General features: G+C 40.7%; 1 protein-coding gene across 1 annotated transcript in view; it reads right to left on the reverse strand.

The window, feature by feature from the left end:
• Positions 1–724: 724 nt before the first annotated feature.
• Positions 725–20,074, reverse strand: part of GDA (guanine deaminase) — an 81,333-nt gene continuing 61,983 nt past the window's right edge. The window contains exons 8-14 of the mRNA XM_032306875.1: positions 18,362–18,469; positions 15,350–15,447; positions 12,778–12,845; positions 8,016–8,162; positions 4,838–4,968; positions 4,430–4,457; positions 725–3,342 (exon numbers count right to left, since the gene is read on the reverse strand). Of these exons, the coding sequence (XP_032162766.1) occupies positions 3,272–3,342; positions 4,430–4,457; positions 4,838–4,968; positions 8,016–8,162; positions 12,778–12,845; positions 15,350–15,447; positions 18,362–18,469 (651 nt within the window). The 3' untranslated portion in view covers positions 725–3,271. The remainder of the gene's footprint in view (positions 3,343–4,429; positions 4,458–4,837; positions 4,969–8,015; positions 8,163–12,777; positions 12,846–15,349; positions 15,448–18,361; positions 18,470–20,074) is intronic.

Genomic DNA, 20,074 nt, shown 5'->3' on the forward strand with positions numbered 1-20,074 from the left:
CTGGTTGTGAAAATACGCATGAGGTCCAATGCTAGGGCTTTCCAGTAGTGTCTGTTTGTCTGTGTACTTCTTTACACACTTTCTTTATAGACACTGAAAAGGGTCAGGGCCCAAAATCATACTGAAAGGGGCTGGGTAGATCTGAGGTTGCAAATATCTCTTCTAAGACTCACCAAAAAACCCAAAAAACCAAAAAACTTAAAACACAAAAGAGTGGAGGTCTAGATATCTTCCATGTATGCTCAAGGTAGAACGGATACAATAGGCCTTCCAGCTTGCCTTGAAAGCTTTCCATATGTCTGGTTCTGAGGTGAAAAGCTTAAAAATAGGAAGAGTCTGGAAGGGAATGAAGGTTCAGAATACATTGCTGGATCTCACATCCACTGTGTTACCTCTGTGACATCCCAGCTGTAGTTGCCAACAGGGACACTCCAGGGCTTAAGATCAGCTAAGCGTAACAGGAAAGTTTCCAACCACTTTCCTCCCTTTACTATGCAGAATTCTCAGGGCAGTGAAAAAGAGATTCTGTGGGGTTCAGTGCTCACAATAGTAACTTAGAAAGACTTCCTCCTGGCATGAAGGGAGCTAGGTCCAAGATATTCTCTTGGATTCTAGCACCTTCGACAATGAAATCAGAGAAAGAACCAAAGAAGGGAGCAGATTCTTAGTCTCAGGGTACGATTACCAGGACAGCCTCTCAGTCCTAATCCCATGTTTCATTCCCTTTTGGAAATTCAATTCACCTTACCCGATCAGCCCCCTTTTCTGTTCTCTTGTAGAAAATATCTTTCAAACGCAGGCCTGTCAGCACTATTAACTCAGTTTTTACCTGTTAAAGTGTATTCCATTAACAAACGCCATGAAACCCGAGGCCACCAGTACAGAGCGAGGGGAGGGGGCTGCTAAGGAGCCTTCATTCTTTCTTTCCTGTCAGAGAGCAAAACATTCGACCATAAAGTGACAAATAGGGTTGGCTTGAAAAACCGCTTCTCCACAATTCAGAAAGTCAAGCCACATGAGGCCAAGCTAACATTTCAAGGTGTAGAGCCTCTGACCACATGTACGGCCAAAGACTGCCATATTGCACAAAGCCTACGCCACATTCAGGACCACTGCGCTGAGAGCCACGAAAACACAGAAGTTCTAAGAGATGCAGGGAGAGCGAACTACACATAAACATTTCAACACATCCTATTTTTACCAGAAAAGATAGTCAGGTCTTAAGATACTCCCGGGGCTAAATGGAATGTTTGACAGACTGGTTGTAGATGGCCACTCTTCTTGCTGCTGAGGTCACACCTGTTTATATACAGAATCCTTCATCGAAGTGAAAACTGATGCTGGACATGGACACGTACTTCCTTAAGGAAGGTACAAGTGTAGGACCTTGCAAAGGCTGGTAATGTAGCTGCTGCCCATGAGAGGATCTTACACATCTGATCTAAATTCTTCAGTCCACTCCTGTGGGTTAGACACCGGGGAACCATGTTCCTTTGGCCACTGGAAGCTGAATTTATGGAGTCACTTAATATCCCACAACACAAACTGCTTGTGTGTTTTAAATAAGACCAAGTTGTGTGTCAGCTGTATTCAAATAAGAGAAATTCTTTAAAAAATGAAAATAAGACCAAAATTGTGTTCCGTCATTAGATGTTGTGTGTACACAATCAAATCTAAAAGTGTTTCCACCGGGAAAAACAGACTGCTGATTTAGTACAACGAATTGAGGATCAAATTTATAGTACAAGAGGGGGAGTTTTGTTCTTAGGTCTGTAAGAACCTAATATAATATAGCTATATTATATTATATTCTCTACTCTAAGGTAAATTATAAGGAGTTACACTTAAGTCCTAGGTGTGAGTGTGAAGATACAGTAAGAAAATCTATTCCTTTTCCATGTTGGTTCATAGTATTTGAAATTAAATGAGAAAACTGTAGTATTTAAATGATGTTCACATCAATACTTCTTCAGAGTTTATTAAAAAATTTGCTTTTAATTATAGGTTATGGAAAGTACACTGTACTGGGAAGCATAAAAATACTCTTTGTTTTGTGTAATGTTCCTAGATGTCTAGTGCAGGTGAGTCTTATTACTATAAACCTTAAGTGGGGCATGTACTTTCATTATCCTAAAATTCGAATGTCCCCAAAATTATTAGGAATTAAAAAGGCAACAGGATAAAATGGAAAAATCCAGTGCTTTCAGTAAGCAGGGTTTAAAGATTTTTAATAATGTATTTAACTGAGTTTGTCTTTCATTTTAAATTCTACCAGATTGAGATCTAAGGGTGAAATATTCAGCAACCATGGCATACCTCTTGGGGAGACCCCATCATTGCCGTGAAACCCTTCCTTTTAGTATTGGTAGCTCCTTACTGCCCAGCACGTGACCCAGTTTATGAAGACTCCAGTCTACACAACAGTGGAGTATGGAGTTTGTTTCTTTCCTAATAACACTGAAGCAATAATAGCATCACACATTTATACATTAAGGTGATTTTAAAGTACACAAAAATACCACTATTTGTACCCTGTAGTTATATGAATAATATTCCTAAGAGTCTTTAAATCTTTAACACCCAACCTCTGTCAAGCACTCTGCAGCACAGAACTATATGAAGAAAGCGTGTGGCATTCAATTTCTGACATTTCATCCCCAAAGAAGGCAAAGCACAACAATAACACGTCTCTGAAATGCAAATTCCATTAAGTGCAAATTTCCAGAACACAAGATCAATCTAGAAACACATTTTAAAATTCAACAAGTTCTCCTCTGAAATTAATATGCTCAGTACATAATTTTTAATCATAATCTGAAGTGATTTTCCAATGCATGTTCATAGTCTAACTTTTTCTCCCTCATAAAAATATATTTACTAGTTCATTTTCCATTTTCTGATTTTTCACATTTATTAGCTCAACATATCTAGCCTTACAGGAATACCTTTTCTCTCCACATTTCCAAATACGAAATCGATTTGACTTAAATCTCACAATAAGAACCCCACCAGGAATAACATTCCCTTATATTTGAGCTTAAAGTAAATCCAAACAGCTCAAAAGGGAGAGATTCTGAATCCTCCCAACCGGAGGGCTGGGAATTAGCACGACCCCCTTCAAACGATTCGTCAAGTGAGTACTGTAACTAGACACAGAAAGAGAGAGTCATCCCAAGAACAAGATACTATTTTTGGACTTTCTAACTCGGCCTGGGCACCAGGGAGATGCAGAACCACGTGATCCCAGGAGAATTCGTAGAGGCCGAGGGTCTTACACTGAGCTTGAAAAGGGGACCACCTGTTTTCCGCCCACATAAACCTCCTCAATATTTCGGTCATCTCCTGAAAGAAAAATGAAGGAAACATTCATAAAGTGTTTTTATGTCAATACATATTTTTTTTTAAAGATTTATTGATTTGAGAGCGAGAGAGAGTGTGTGAGTGTGGGGGGAGGGGAAGGGCAGAGAATGGAGAGAAGCAGACACCCCATTGAGTGTGGAGCCCAACCTAGGGCTCAGTGCCATGACCAACCAGAGATCATGACCTGAGCTGGAACCAAAAGTCCCACGCCCAACGGACTGAGCCACCCAGGCACTCCTATGTCAGTAGGTGTTTTAATTGCCACAGGGAGGGATTTAAAAACAAATACCACTTCTGAGAGGGAAAATACAAAAAGCTACATATTTTTCCTCTCGGACTCTTCATAATCTGGACAAGGGGACATGACCAAGACACGGGGCTCCATCGAACTGGAGGATTAGGGTCTGAATTCTGCACCGAAGGCAGAAATCACAGAACGTTGAGTTCACTTTCTGCGGGCAGCCCTGTCAGCTGGAGTGGTTTGCATTTCCAGCCCTGACAGTAAAGGAAATGCTTATCTTTACAGGCCAGAATCATCCTCGGCATGGGGAGACGGAGGGCCTCCAGGAACGGAGCTCTAGAAGCGGCACCTCCATCTCTCTTCTCAAGTTCACCCAGTACTCAGAGCTCCCCAGACCAAGCGGGGGGCAAAGTAGAATCTTCCGTACCATTTATTTCTCTCAGTGAACAGAATTAAATGTGAGAACACGTTAAAACAAAATAAAACAAAACACACACACACCAAACATGGGTGGTGGGACTCCACCACAAACTTATCACAAATAGAACATGGTAGGAAGGACTGGGCGGGTGTTCAGAGTGAACAGGGAGGAAGGGACCCAACGGCCTCTTCCCTGAACCTGCTGTTCTTTAGCTTTGGATTTATCTTTCAGAGGAACACGGGCATTTCAGATAATGCCCTGAAATGGGCTTGATGCTGAGGAATGTTAAAATAATAAAGGAAATGGTCACGCATAGAGTTTAACCTATGGGGCCACACATGCAGGGGGCCATCCCCAAGAAAGACCAGGAAAGATTTTATTTAGCACAGAGACATATATCCACCTACCTAGGTAGAGGAACTTCTGGATTACAGCCTAAAATGCAAAATGAAGTAATAATAAGAAAAAATATTCTGTGCATTTAGAAGAGTAAATTCACAGTCAACAGGGATTGATAAAGCGCAGACATACAAATTTATTTCTCAGAGGCAAAATCTACTTGCGTTAATGAAAAAGAAATGGACTTATTGTAGTCAAATAGATTCAAATATATAAATATGTTCAAAATACAAGTTTTTGTTAGTACCATCATTCTTATTATTACATTGGCAAATTGAAAAGGATCTACTTTCCCTTTTAAGATTCCCCTGTATTCCCTTAAAATGTTTCCATTTCTAATTTTTTTTTTCCTCCAGGGAAGATATGCTGACTACTTCATGAAAAAGATGCCTTTTGACGAAATTCGTTTTACTTACTTCAGATGTATCACCAGCCAGATCCCCGGAAAATAAGTCAATGGGAGAGTCAGATGCTTTGGGGTTGATCAGGAGGGCATCGAATTCCTTCCCCACTTCAAAGTTTCCAATCTCTTTATCCAGCCCCAGGGCTACAGAGTGGAATAAATTAGTAAACAGTCAGTATTTGGAGCCCTCAGATGGTGAAAATGTCCCCATCTGTCCTTGCAAACTATCACTAGAAAAAAGCTATCTTAATGGGAAGCACAGAAGCTCTCATTCTAAGAAATACCGAAACATTGACACACAGGAAGCAGAAGAAGCATGTGGAAAGCAAAATCTGAGAATAAAAACAGGTCCCCTCATCACCACGATCTCTAATTCAGATGGTGTCTGTCTGTTTCAGCTCTATTAGCGCCCTTCACAGACCAGCTGGCCTATGATTTCCATTCACCCCTCTAAGAAACATGACGATTGACATAATGTCTTCTTCTCCCTTCCTGTTCTCCCCCCACCCCACTCCAACTCTTGCCCTTTTTGTTCTGTGAAACAGCTGACGGGATCTATTTTCACGGCAGTGAAATGAACCTCAAATAAGTATCCTTTTGCATCTTCGTCAACGCAGGCCTGTCCATCCTAAGTTCCTTAGTTTAAGTCCACTGAATGGAGAAAATTGACTTCTGAAAGTAAGTATGTCCTCCTAACTCCAGAGTGCCAGTGCTTTAGAAAGCAGACCAATTTCTCGGTAACCTCAAGGACTTTCTGCTTGCCAGGGAAGAATGGTTTTCTAAAATAGGTCAGTACTGTCTATTGACTTGATCCATCTCGTAACGAGAATTCATGTTCCATGAATATCGGATGTCAAGGAGGAACATCTGTCATTTTTATGATTTAGTTTCAGAAGATGGGAGTAGTTGGCTTTCCGAGTCAATAAAGATATTAAATCTAAAGCTCCTTAAAGCCTGTAATCTGAGTGCACGCTGAGCTACGAAGAGGAAGCAAGGCCAGCTGGAGGGCACCATTGTTTATTTGAATTTTTGCATGTGTCGGCTGAATTCCGTCCCATCAAGATAGAGTCCGATGTGAAAATATTGGATCAGGTACCTCCATTAGACACAATCTGGTACATTCTCTTTCCCTGTATGGATATCCAGCAGACTTTCTGGCAGTTCCCTAAGCACTGATTAAGAAACCCTATTTGTTCTTAAAAGATTGTTTAAAGGGTAACTCTTTTATTCTCAGAAAAGAACAAGATTTTATAGCTAAAGAACTCTTACAGGCAGACAGGGGTGCAAACGTAATTAGAAAATGTTAAAGGCAGTTAGGTGACTCCTACTAACTGTGTAGGAAGGACCGAATGTAGTAGAAAAATCATTGGATATTCTCTCCTCCTTTGCCAATTACAATCTTTTTGCCTTTGATAAAGAAGCTTAACAAAATAGAAGTTTTTAATGACTGTATTCAACATAAAAGTGTTGTGTGTTTAATAGGTCAGATGACCAGCTTCATTTGCCAGAGTTTTGATGGTACGTATACGTATCAACTAACGGAGCAGATTGTTCAGGCCTGGAAGGTCAGGCATGTGCTAACCCAAAAAAGGCACACCTGCTTTTACAAATTTGTAAATTGGTCTAAATTCAGATTATTACAGAGAGGCCCAGGAGGGCTGGTAAGCAGTTCAGATGCATTTCAGGAAATGTAGTCTCGCTGCCTTTGGAGCACATGTGCCTGTGAAGGGGATTTATGCACATCTCGGTCTTGAGAGTGAAGGGAAAGGCTGTGACAAGCTGGGGAGATGCTGCGATTTTAACAGTGATGCAGTCGCCTCATTTCACTCAGAGTCTCACAGAGACACGCACTTAGGAGAAGAAATTCCGTCACAGTAAGCTCAGGGTCCAGAAATTAGATCTAAAAGCTACACAGCAAGATAGACATGACTTGGTAAGCACCCCGTGCCAGCTTGATCTCGTACAGGATCCCGATGAAGCACCTCGCAGAGAGCCTAGAATACAGAAGGCACTTAAGTACAGTCCACTGGCACCATGAAAACCAGATGGTGGGCCAACAACACCAACAGGGAAGGGGGATTTTAAAAAATGGATGATTTAAAACTTGGAACTTTAGAAAACAAAGATCATAAGACTTAAGGAAATGCAAAGAGCATGACCTCTGCTTGTTTCCCCTGAAATGTTCTTTATGGCATTCATCATAGCCCAGAACATCCAAAGAGCCAGAAGGTTTCTCTTCCCAGGACACTCTCAGCTTCCATCATCCTCCATTTTCTAAGACCTTGGGTATCTTCCATAAATCTCTCTCTATATCTACACTGTCTCTGTTTCGATGTTTTCATTCCCTAATAGCTACCTGAGTTTCATGCTGTGTTCACCATCTTCCACCCAGATCACACTAAAATGCGGAAGTGACTAAAAGCAATACAATGACCAATTTCTATTTTTTCCCCTAAAAATATGGTTACAGGTGAGAACTGGAAAAAGCTGATAAGCAGTCTTTACATATCAATCAATTACACTTTTACATCTTTTTCCTTTTAAAGAGCTTTGGGTAATTAGTGTCCTTAAATATACCAACAAAATGCAGAGTTGAAGCTGGGATTTCCAGAGGAAAAGTAGGAACCTGCACTCTGGCACCAGATTTTCTGGATTCAAATCAAGGCACTCTGTAGCTTGACAACCGTGTACGCTTCGCTCAGGTGCCTCGCTGGTCGTGGGGAATTAGCAGCGGTTGTGAGGTTGAAGTCACAATACAGAAAGCATGACGCACAGTGCCTCTTACCTGGTAAGAGTTAAGTCTTGGCTATTATTTTTACTATTATTATGAATATCATTACTCTCGTCCCTCAGGCCAATAGAGAACGTGTTACTCGACTCAGTGGGAAAAAGCTGATGATTTTCAAAAACTCACTCACATGGGACCATTGCAAATATCCATCAAAGCATTAATATAATTGTGTGTTGAACATGTCCTCTGCCAAAGACAGGGGACTTGCTGAAGAAAGGATCCCTCCACCACATGTCTGAACATTACCCACTAAATCTGGGGTATGGTACATGAGACGCAGCATTGGGGTATGACTAAGGGGTGCCTGCTGTTGCCACTCTCGTGAGCATTCATACTGTTTCCGAGGACACAGACTGGCACGGTTGTATGCTGCTCAAGAAAGAAACAAAATGGTCGTTACCTTGGCTGCCTCCAAGAGTAGCTAGTCTGAAGACCTCTTTGAGGGTAAGGCTTTTCTCGTTGATCTTATTAATTAAAAGGATATTGGAAACCATCACTGCTCTTCTGATCGCATCCAGCATGGAGGCCGAATAACCACCAGCCACATCTACAGGAGATGAAAGAAAGCCACAAGAGTGATCTCATTCGATAAATGGGATATTAGGTATATGACATTGGTTTTGGGTTTTAGTGACTGATACTCTGTCTGGAATATACTTCCAAGAAAAGATCTTATCTAGACACAGAACAGACACAGACTAACAGTTGAAAGAATTCAAAACCTGCAATCAGTATCAAATGCATGTCCAATGTATTCACTTCCTAGGGTCCCTACAAAAAAATCACTACAGATGTGGCAGCTTAAAATAGTAGAAATCTATCCTTTCACGGTTTTGGAGGACAGAATTGTTAAATCCAAGTGCTGGCAAGGCCGTGATCCCTACAGAGCTTCTAGGGAGGAATCCTCCCTTGCTGCTTTCAGTTTCTGGAGGCTCCTGCAACGGTTCCTTGGCTTACCGTAGTATGAGACTGGTACAACACCTGCTCCTGCCTTCCAATGGCCTTCTTCTCTGTCTTTACGTGTCATTCATTTTCTCTGGTAAGACATTCATCATTGCATCTAGGGCCTACCCTAATTCAGAATGACTTCATCTTGAAATCTCTACCTTAATTGTAACTGCAAAGACCTTTATTGCAAATAAGGTCCCATTTTGTTCAGTAGACATCTTTGAGGATGGGGGTGGGTAAGGAGTGCACAGTTCAACCCAGTGCAATGCCCAAATGGCTAATAAAGCTAAGAGAAGAAACTCTTATCTGGATATTCCCTGCACTCTCACAGAAATATGCCTGCATAGTTACAAAGATAATTTGGATAACATGAGACTTAAAACAAGCTCACAGTTCTATACCCTTAAAAACTCATCCTAGCTCTATTCTAATACAGATGAGAACTTTGGGAATTAAAAGCTACTTCTTCATGATAATTTTTCAGGGAGAGCTTTTAGACGGAATTGTGTTTATATTTGTTGCTGTTGTTTACTGACTTTATTTTTTGAGAGCAGTTTAAGGCTCACAGCCGGCTAACGTTTTTAAGGTATTACTTTAATACTGTACATATGCTCTCTTAAGATACATTTTTGATTTTTGCTTTCATTTTTTAAACTCTTTTACAACTTTTTATATCTTATTTCTATTTTAACTGACCTCCCTGATATGCTGTTGTCCCTTCATTTCCCTTGACCTTGGCCCATTGTTTTGTCTTATAACCCACTGAATGCTGTAGATTTTCAAGTAATTTTTTCACAGAGTTCATGGGGAGCATATTTTCCAAGACTTTGTATATTGGAGAATTTTGTTGCCTTTGCAAATAAAGGAGGATCTCGTCCAATATAATATTCTTGGGTAACAATGATTTGGCTCCAAATTCTTTCTTGATCTTGCTATTTTTCATGCCAGCAAAAACACCCGAAACCAAACTGGTTTTGAATTGTCTTATTGATAACTGACTTTTTTCCCTGCTTTACTGTTTTTCAGGGTTTTTTTCCTTTTTCTTTGTAATTCTAATATCTTACCAATCAGTTACGATTTAGCATAGAACAGGGTAAGTTCTTTGAATATGATACATGGTTCTTTCTTAAGCTCAAAAAAGATTTATCCTTCACAACTTCTGTTCCATTTGCTCTGGGTCCTGGGTCAGAAAACCCCCCACTATGTTGTTGTTATTCTTTCTATGCTCCATGTGGATCATTCTCAAACACCCCCTTCGATCTTTGATCAATGTTGTTTTCCACATCATTGATTTAATTTTCTGCAATAGTTCTACTCATAGCTTCCTACACTGTTTGTTATTTTTAAGTTGAGTTATAATTAAGACAACATAAAATGCATAGAACTCAGTTTGACTCTAGTTTGATGAATGCTAACAATTATACTAGCCATTTAACTACCTTTCAGAAAGACAAGATGTTGAACATTTGCATCACTCCAGCAAGTTCTCTCTCAGTCCCTTCCAGTCATTTGCTCTCCCTGCCCCCATCCCCAATCCTTGGCAACCACCGTCTGATTTCTATCAACATAATGTTAGCTCCACTGGTCCCTAGGTTTCATGCATATGGAAATATACAGCATGTGCTCTTTTGTGCCTGGCTTTTTTCACTTAACAAAATATTTGTGGATTTACCTTTGTTTCACATAGATCAGTGGTTTCTACTTTCCTGAATGCCGAGTGGCATTCCACTCTAGGACTACACCACAGTTTGCTTATCCATTCCCCAGTCCACGGGATTTGGGATTGTTTCCTGCTTGGGGCTATTACAAATACAGCTGGTAGAAACATTCATGTACAACTCTTTCTGCAAACATATGTGCTAATTTCTCTAGGGTAAATACCCCCAAATGGAATTACTGGGTCATATGTCAATGTATATTTAACTTTATAGGAAATAGCCAAACAGTTTTCCACTTTGGAAATTTACCCTCCCTTCAGTCCTGTAGGATTGTCTACATGCTCCTCACTCTTTTTTCCCCCCAGTTTTCGTCTTTCATTTTAAAATGTCTTTTTCCATCACAACTTGTGGTCTTTTCATATACCGTGTCTTCTTGTACTCCAAGGATGATGGCAATTTCCTGAGATTTTTCTTCTAAATCCTGAGGTAGGTCAGTTTCAGAGATAAGATCATCTTCTCATTGGTTTTTTTGTTTTTATTTTTGAGAGAGAGAGCATGTGCATGTGCACGTGAGTGGGGAGGAGGGCAGCAGAAGAGGGAGACAGAGAATCTTAAGCAGCTTCCATACCCATTGTGGAGCTTGATATGGGCCTCGATGCCAGGACCCTGAGATCATGACCTGAACTGAAATCAAGAGTCGGATCCACCCAGGCACACCTCATTCTTTTTTATATGACTTTCTCTGATTTTGCAATACTTTTGTTAAGCTTCATGTGAGTTTCTCCTATCTAATAATTGAGAAAGTCCAGATCTGCCTCCACGTGCTGTAGACAGAGTGAACAAACCACTTGTGGACCTACTCCCGGCCCATAGTATAGGGTTAAATGATCTTCTGAAGCCTACAGGAGAGAGGCAGGTTGATATTTAAAGGTCATGTTTCAAAAAGAGTGGAATGCAGTGGGGTTATTGCAACAGAAACCATGTAAAATGCAGCAGCATTCTCCCAGTTCGTAAGTGAATATGTCATATTTAATCAAACCTTTGGTCAATACACTAGCATTGCTCCTTCCCTTTACACCAGTCTAGTGCAATGTGTCAAGTATGTGCTAATAACCATTCTGTATGCACTTTTTTCTCATTAAGCCTCAAAATAAGCTTATAAGATAGACGTAGTTGTAACTGTTGTTATTGTTACAGAAATTAGAGAAATGAAGTCTTAGAAAATTAAGGAAATTTGCTCAAAGTCTTACATCTAATAAGTGAAGAGCTTTACCTAAACATTGTATCCACCACTGTACAACCCAAAGTCAAGAACTGGAAGTCATGTGACGAACTTAAGTTAGGGGGACAAAATCCTAGAAAAATGGAAAGAAATACCTACCTGATTTTTGGCTATCTAAAAAATTTTTCATTAATAGACTAGTGTGTAACAAAAATTCTTGGCCATGTTTTTTCTTATTCATTAAAGCTTTTCTCTGATGATAAAATAACTACCTTAACAACTGTGACTATATCCAAGTATTACCATGGTCTCAATGATTGGTGTCTTACATGAGAATTTTTCAAAAATCATAATTCTTTTGACTCACATAAAATGGGAGTGAACATCTAATCTAGCATACCTCCTTAAAAATATTAATAAGTCATTTCATTTTATTGTATATCTTCCCGACATTGCTGGTATAAACCTGACGTGTGAGTTATTGCAAGAAAGGATGACAACCATCTTCACCATTATGCAAACATCCCAATGCTCTTAAGTATCAGGAAGGTAAATGCATCAAGAATGAAAATAAATCCTTGTGCCCCATACCCATTTAAAAAATTTTTTTTAGTTATTCATACACATAAATAAAAGGTTCACAGGAGATATGCCTAGGCATTTGGGCCTGTCTCATACTTTCAAAGTGAGCCACACTGCGCACAGTCAGGAAAAACAATTAAAATGTATTGTGGGGGGAAAAAATAGGCACCACTAATTCATCAGCCACCTAGGATGTTCTTCATTCCAGCAAACAACAGACTGCCTGTGGGAGTTAGAATCTCATTTTGTTAAACACTGATCAAAAGCAAAGCAAGTTCTTAATATATCTCCAAATTCTCAATGCTGGCATAGACCGAATCTCTGCTCCCCATGGCAAGGTCAAATAATTTTCTTTTGAGATGGTATCTGTAATGACAGAGTTACAGAAAACTAAGACCATATGAATCCAAACCATCAAAACCTAGCCAGAGGGACCAAACGAAAGGGGGGAAAGAAATCAAGGACTTAAGCAACAACAACAACAAAACCAAAAACAATAAAACTCTACAACACCTTAGAAGGATTTACCCTTTGTCAAGCAATCCCCGATGGCCCTCAGGAGGTTAGCATCATTAAAACCACTCCCTTTCCATATAGTTTCTTACTGCTGCCCTCCCACCATTTTATTAGCTCGAGATAGGACTACCAGATAAGAAAACTAATTCTTTAAACTGTTACCTGGAAATTAGTCACATCATAACGTTATTTTATGCTCAACCACTTTGCCCATGTCCAAATGGCAAACTACTGACCTGTACCCAGCCCTATTTTCACTTCATGTTTCAAGACTTCGAGCACATTGAGAAAGCCGCTGCTGAGCCTGTAGAAAGAGGAAATAGTCAGGACAAGGAGACACATGTGTTTCCAACAAAAAAAGGACACCAACAATAATGACAGTGATTTCACTAAAATTGTGTTTCCCGTCATAAAAGCTCTCATGTTGACACAAACACATTAGTCAAAACAGATCATCTAAGTCCCGAAGTGAAAAAAAAAACTATCATAAAGGAGCTCTGCTTATTGGGTTGAGCTTAATCTCAGGAGGGTATAAAGTAGCAAGAAACAGAAGGAAAATGGGATCATTTGTAAGGAAAAATAAATGAAGGAATTCAATCTTGCCATTCATGCAAAAATCTACTGGTCTTCAGTGTTTTTTGGTTTTGTTTTCATTTTTAATAAACTCATCCTTCTATGTTCAAAAGTAGAAATTGCAAAACATTGTCTTTCCTCTGTGTCTGGGATACTTTGTTACCCTGAATGAGTAGTGACTTGGGAAATCAAAGGAGGGTACTACTGGGAAAGGGGGTGCAGGCTGATGAGTCAGGACCTGACTGTTCGCAGGCTGTGGCTGAGGACCGCAGAAGCTAGACATTATGACCCTGAGCTTACTAGACGCGCTGCCTTTCTCTAGAAACAAAGGATAACCAAAGCGTTTCTTAGAAGTCTGAGAAGAGGCAAAGGTCACAGTGGTCTCCTTGAAGACGCACGTAAATACCACTGTCAAATCCCCAGCGCACGCGCAATAGATCAAAGTTGTTGGAGAAAGAATAACAGTGACCATCTAAACAAAAACGTACCCATAAGGAAATTGAACCTCCAACCTCAATTTGCAAAACTAGATCATATTTTAATTTAGATATTGTGTAACTAACCCCAGAAATGTTAAATTCTTTCCCTATGGTCACAGCCATACATAGGCCAGATTCCCTGTCATGTGTGACCACGTAATGTTTGAAAACCCAAAGGCTCTGGAACCTCTCAAAAACGCACCAGAAATATAGCTCTGTGGCTCTCATGTCTTTCCTATGCTTCTATCTGACATACATCTCTTTTTGCTGGCCAACTCCCTACACTTCCAACTGCCAACACCTCCTACTCTACCTAGGGGCTCTTTCCCCATCACAGAGCCTGCTCTGTCCTTGTTCCCAGAAGGTCAGGAGTTCTAGGGAATTTGTACCTCTTCATCTTACCCAGAAGCCCTCCACAAATAACTGATAGGTGTGTGGGAATAACTAACCCCGCTTCCTCACCCTGAAGGCAGAATGACTTTGAGGTATGTTTTGTACATTGGTTCCCCGAGGTTTCTGGAAGAATTAAACTGCAGGAGCCCACAGTGGTAAGCTGGCAGTGCTCTTACTGACCCCCTTGCCTTCTCTGTCTTACCCACAGACATCCTGAGATCACCTGCACATGAACTACTTGTACATGAGTGGTCTCATGGTCTGCTAGAACTCAAAAGAACAGAGGATACAAAGTAACCCTCAAAAAACCTAAAACCTAGCAGAAGCGAAATAAATTTGCTGAATGAATACATGAATGATCCATCTCAACCTGCTTCCAAGTGGGAGGAACTCTATTCTCTATCAACTAGCACCAGAAGTGAGATCCTTTCTGTATCGAATCCTGGAGCATGGGTTCTTTTTTTTTTTTTTTTTTAAGATTTTATTTATTTATTTGACAGAGAGAGATCACAAGGAGGCAGAGAGGCAGGCAGAGAGAAAGAGGAGGAAGCAGGCTCCCTGCGGAGCAGAGAGCCCGATGCGGGACTCGATCCCAGGACCCTGAGATCATGACCTGAGCCGAAGGCAGTGGCTTAACCCACTGAGCCACCCAGGCGCCCTATATCGAATCCTGGAGCATGGGTTCTTAACTTGGCACCCATGGATCCGTATCATGGGATCTATGAATTCCCTGAAAGGAGATGTAATGTTTCTATATCTGTGAGCTTTTTTTCTGAAAATACAGGCCATCATTTCCATCTGACTCACAGATCTATGACCTTTCAAAGGGTTGAAAACTAGTTATAAATAAAGCTTCCAGGGAATTACAACAGGACACGGTCCCTCCTCTGTGAACTGGTGTCCTGTTGGATCCGGCAGCACGGTATACACTGTCGGACACTGGCTTGTGGCACCTTCTCCTGACCGCAGAGCATGCGAAGTAATGGGAAGTCAGTACCCTCTCTCTGGAACGGCCGGCTGGCATATGCGTTCTAGCGGTCCTTAGTTGCAAACCCTGAAATGCTGGAGGTTTTGAACTCTTTCTGTTGTACTTCCTATTGTCCCATTTTGGGCAAACGCAGAAATTTTAAGAGATGCTGCGTTCTTCAAATGCATACTCTGCAATAAATGTCCTCTACTGAGTGCTCTTTCTCCCCACTGAAGCAGAGGTGGGCCTTGGTGCATCTACCTGGTTCCTGTCCCAATTAAACAGAACTTTCAAAGGGGGGACCCTGGAGGCAGGGCTGAGAAAACTGAAGGTATCTGGGCTGCTAATTCGCAACCCAAACACTCACCATTGACCGACCGATGATTGTCTACTTACGATAAGTTGGAATTGGGGCAATGGGCGATGGCTGCTCCCCGCTCCTTGAACACCTGCAGCTCTTCTGCTGAAAGGTAGCAGCCATGTGCCATCACTGTCTGGAGAGAAGAGTGTCCTGTGTGGAGTCTGCCACTTAAAAAATGTTTCCCTTAGTCTCGACTCCCAGCAAGATGTCACAGGTGCAGACTGAAGCTGTGACTTATCTGTAAGCCTCTTCCCAAGAGCACTTATGATTACTTGTATGTTGAAAATCCCTGTGTACAAGTTACCCCTCCAAAAAGGTCTATAAAATCACAAGGGTTCAGGGGGTCTACAGGCTGGGATATCCATCCAGCTCAAAGATACATTGTTGCCTCGAGGCACGCTACTTTATTTCCTAATTCTACATGGCGAGCAGCTGGTGGGGCTGTGTTTGCTCCTATCTTAATCAGAACTTTCTAGAAGTAAGCTTTTCTTTGTCAGCACATGGAAGCTGTAGGCGTAATCCTGGAAAGAGTTGTTCTCATTTCTGCTCCTAGTGAAATACAGGCACTGATGCTCTTGATACACAAAAGCAAATAATCTTTTTTTAAAAAAGATTTTATTTATTTGACAGACAGAGATCACAATTAGACAGAGAGGCAGGCAGAGAGAGAGGAGGAAACAGGCTCCCTGCTGAACAGAGAGCCCGATGTGGGGCTCGATCCCAGGACCCCGGGATCATGACCCAAGCTGAAGGCAGAGGCTTTAACCCACTGAGCCACCCAGGAGCCCCAAATAGCAAATAATTTTTATTTACCTATTTTTTAAGTCTTTTTAAAATTGGAATATAGTTGGCACAACCAAATAAACTGTTTTACCACCCATACTTATATTTTCACAAAAATTAGGAAATATAATATTTTATATGCATTTATTTGGAAGATGAAATCGATCCAAGAAGGCAGGCACTGCCCACATATGACACTTCTCTGTTTAGTCCTGATGATATTTGTGGGTTTTCCTGAATAGGAGTAATATTACTTAGCAATAACAAAACATGAGATCATGCAATTTGCAACAACATGGACAGACCGTGTGGGCATTATGCTAAGTTATTAGGCTCAGTGACATAAGTCAGAGAAAGACAAATACCACATGATTTCACTTACATGTGGAATATAAAACAAAGAAAAATTAACAAGCAAACGGAATCAGATCTGTAAACACGGAAAACAAACGGATGCAGAAGGGAAGGTGTGGGGGGATGTGCAAAATGGGTGAAGGGGAATGGGAGACGTGGGCTTCCGGTGATGGAATGAATACGTTATGGGACTAAAAGGCACAGCCTAGGAAATAGAGTCGATGGTGGTAGGTTGTACGGTGACAGATGGTAGTGAACTTGTCATGGGCATAGCATAACACAGAAAAGTTGAGTCACTACGTTGTACACTGGAAACTCATGTACCACTGTGTGTCAACTCTACTCAAATGAAAATAATTAAAATTTTTTTAAAAAAAGCTTCACTCTTTCAAAATTCTTCTTCCTTCAGCACAAAACCTGTTTCTAATAGCTTTTCTCCTTTGGGAGGCACAGTTCAGTGACCAAAGAATTATTAATAAAATAAAATTTTCTTGGAGCACCTGGGTGGCTCAGTGGGTTAAAGCCTCTGCCTTCGGCTCAGGTCATGATCCCAGGGTCCTGGGATGGAGCCCTGCATCGGGCTCTCTGCTCAGCGGGGAGCTGCTTTGCACCCTCACCACCCCCCATCTCTCTGCCTGCCTCTCTACCTACTTGTGATTTCTGTCAAATAAATAAATAAAATCTTAAAAAGTAAATAAGTAAATAAAATTTTCCCAAGCTCTGTGCAAATAGAATTAATATGCAAATGGAAGGTTGACTTATTAATCACATGGAAATATACGTAGAGAAGGCTGAAAATTACGGTGTAGCATTTACAAGATCTATGTAGAGTATTAACCTTTCAAATTAGTCATAGTCAGCCCTCCCTTCACAGTCCCGAAGAATTTATTTGCTGCAGTAGATTCAACTCTCCACGCAGTTTGTACGAGTCCTTGAAGGCCAAGGCCCAAGGCCAAGGGGTATATTGTTTTAACGAAGGGTCTCCCCACTATATTAGTTTTAATTAATGTGAAATTATTTAATTATGAAAGTATTATACACTCATTTTTTTTTTTAAGCATTACCACAGTGTCTAAAAATAAAGACTAACTAGTCCCGTTTTCTCCCTCAGGTGGATCACATTTAATAGTCAAGGTTTGTATTCCAGATAATTATTTTTTTTAAGAGACAGAGAGAGGGAAAGAGTGCGTAAGTGGGGAGGAGCAGAGGGAAAAGAAGAGGGAGAATCCCAAGCAGGCTTCATACTCAGCACCGAGCTGGAGGCGGGGCTTGATCCCTAGACCCGGAGACCAGGACCTGAGCCCGAATCAATAGTCAGATGCTTGACCAACAGAACCACCCAGCACCCCAGATAGTGCTTTCTAAGTGGGCATGTACCCACATATCTATACACACACAGCAAACAATACCCTGTAGACATTCTTCCTTGTAAGCCTGTATACATCACTCTTGTGAATGCCGGATAAAATTTTAATTACAGATGCTCTGTAAACTGAACAATCCCCCACTGATAGACACTTCCTAACTTCCACATGAGTTAACATTCCTATTTATATTCCTTACAGAACGGATCCTTAGAAATGCATCTGCTAACTCAAGGGAATGCGCATTTACATTCTAATGGATACTGACAAAACGTCCTTGGACCAAGAGACAAGCTCACCCTCAAAGAAGCCTTGAGAGTTATTTACTGGGATGAAACTGCAGGCCGATTTTTAACTGTGCACTGGAATTTACTCTAGTTTGGGAAATGCGCACATATTGGAAAAATCTGAGGATTACCATTGAGATTTTATTTATTATTTCATTTTATTTCCCACTGCCCCCCAAATACTGAGATTTACTGAGATTTTAAAACATAGATAAGTACCCCCTCCATGATACAGATTATGTCATGATACGCAACGTACCTTGTTTGTCAGAAGATTGTTCCTATCGTACACATCTGTGTAGTTTTTATAATCTTGAAATAAGTTCTTCACAGCGTCAACTTCACCTACAGTTTCACTTATATGGCTCTACAAGAAAAGAAGTAATATTTTCATTTTTCTAATGTGAAATACCATTAGAAATTATACTTCCTACCCCCAAAATGGTATGGATGGTGTCTACTTGCCAGGTAACACAACGAAGATGCTACATGGGTTTTACTGAAAACAATTATACATATTATATACATACCACATCTATATGAAAAAGAAACTATGAATGTGAACATGATAATTACATGAATATGGAATGTTCTAGCCCTAACCTTAACCCATGTTACATTCTTTCTATAGCTAGCGGGAATAAAAAAAAAAAAAAGTACTTGAAGAGAGTTCTTGAACCTAGCTATTTGTGGGAACTTGCCTCTTCCCATTTGGCCATTTAAGAAAAGAGTTTCGTGGCTATAAAAAAACAGATAGCATGGTTCACTCATAAGAAACCTGGAATTTGAACAAGGAGAGCTGAATGTTAGCCCAAGTTCTGAGCCTGGTTATGGGTCTTAGGGTGAGTCAGTTCTTTCCTTTGGGTCTTTATATTCTCACATCTCAAATATAAGGGTTGGTTTAAAGGAGTAATTTTCTAAACTCTTTCAGCTCTGAGTATGTTCTCCATATAAAAATATACAGAAATACAATATGTAAAAGGCATAAACAGGTTTCCTCTCAGGAAGAAGCAAAGACTGGGACTCTAGAGCCCTGTCCTCATTCTGTCCCCTTCATCTGCCTCCAGAATGAGTTCTTCTACAGAAAATGGTTTAGAAAATAACAGCTAGACAATCCTGCCATCACCAAAAAAAGAGCCCATAAAAATCCACGCCCAGTCAAAACAAATGAGTCCTGGCTCCTACACCAACCTTTCCTTGAGGGCACCATAAAGCCTCAGAGATACAACACTTAAGTGTAAGCACCCCACACCCTTGCCTAAAACAAAAATCCTTCCAGACCAACTGGTAATGAGTACATATAATGCGAAAAAACTCATGATCAAGTTGCCACTTCCAAGAACAGCAGCGCCATTTCCTCTTCTCCATGACGTAAAGTGTGCGCCAAAGAAATCAGAGAAAAAACAGTAATGTTCTAAACATAGAGTGTTCCACCTAGAGGGTGAGTTCTATGCTCGCCTGGAGGAAATCTAGACCACTGAAGAAATGCATGGGCATCTGAAGAGAAAAAAGGACAGCCCGATGATTCTTTTCACTTTGATAAATTTGAGCCAATGTAGGCACACATGCTTATACCCCCAGCACTTGACTTTGTTTTGTGTTCACGGAGTTCGAAACACAGCCTCCAAATATGGCACCAGGGCACAATGCACATTTTCAGCTGAAGGAAAACAGCTGAAGGTCATTCTGACCTCCCCCCACTCTCCTCCCTGAAACAGATCATAAAGCTCGTATGTGAGGGGGGACCACCCTATCCTTGAAGGAAAGGAGCATCCTTATCTCCTAAGACAAAGGGATGCCCCCAAAGAATCCAAACAATTATATTCCTCCATGACTGGGCACTTGTCACCAAACCTAACCTACAAATGCTCCTATGTCTTTCTTTGGGTCTTCATTTCCTTATGAAGGCTCCTTATCATGTAAAACTTTTATTAAATACATTTGTATGCTTTTCTCCTATGGTTTTTGTCAA

The sequence above is a fragment of the Mustela erminea genome, chromosome 12, assembly GCF_009829155.1.
Source record: "Mustela erminea isolate mMusErm1 chromosome 12, mMusErm1.Pri, whole genome shotgun sequence".
Taxonomy (NCBI): domain Eukaryota; kingdom Metazoa; phylum Chordata; class Mammalia; order Carnivora; family Mustelidae; genus Mustela; species Mustela erminea.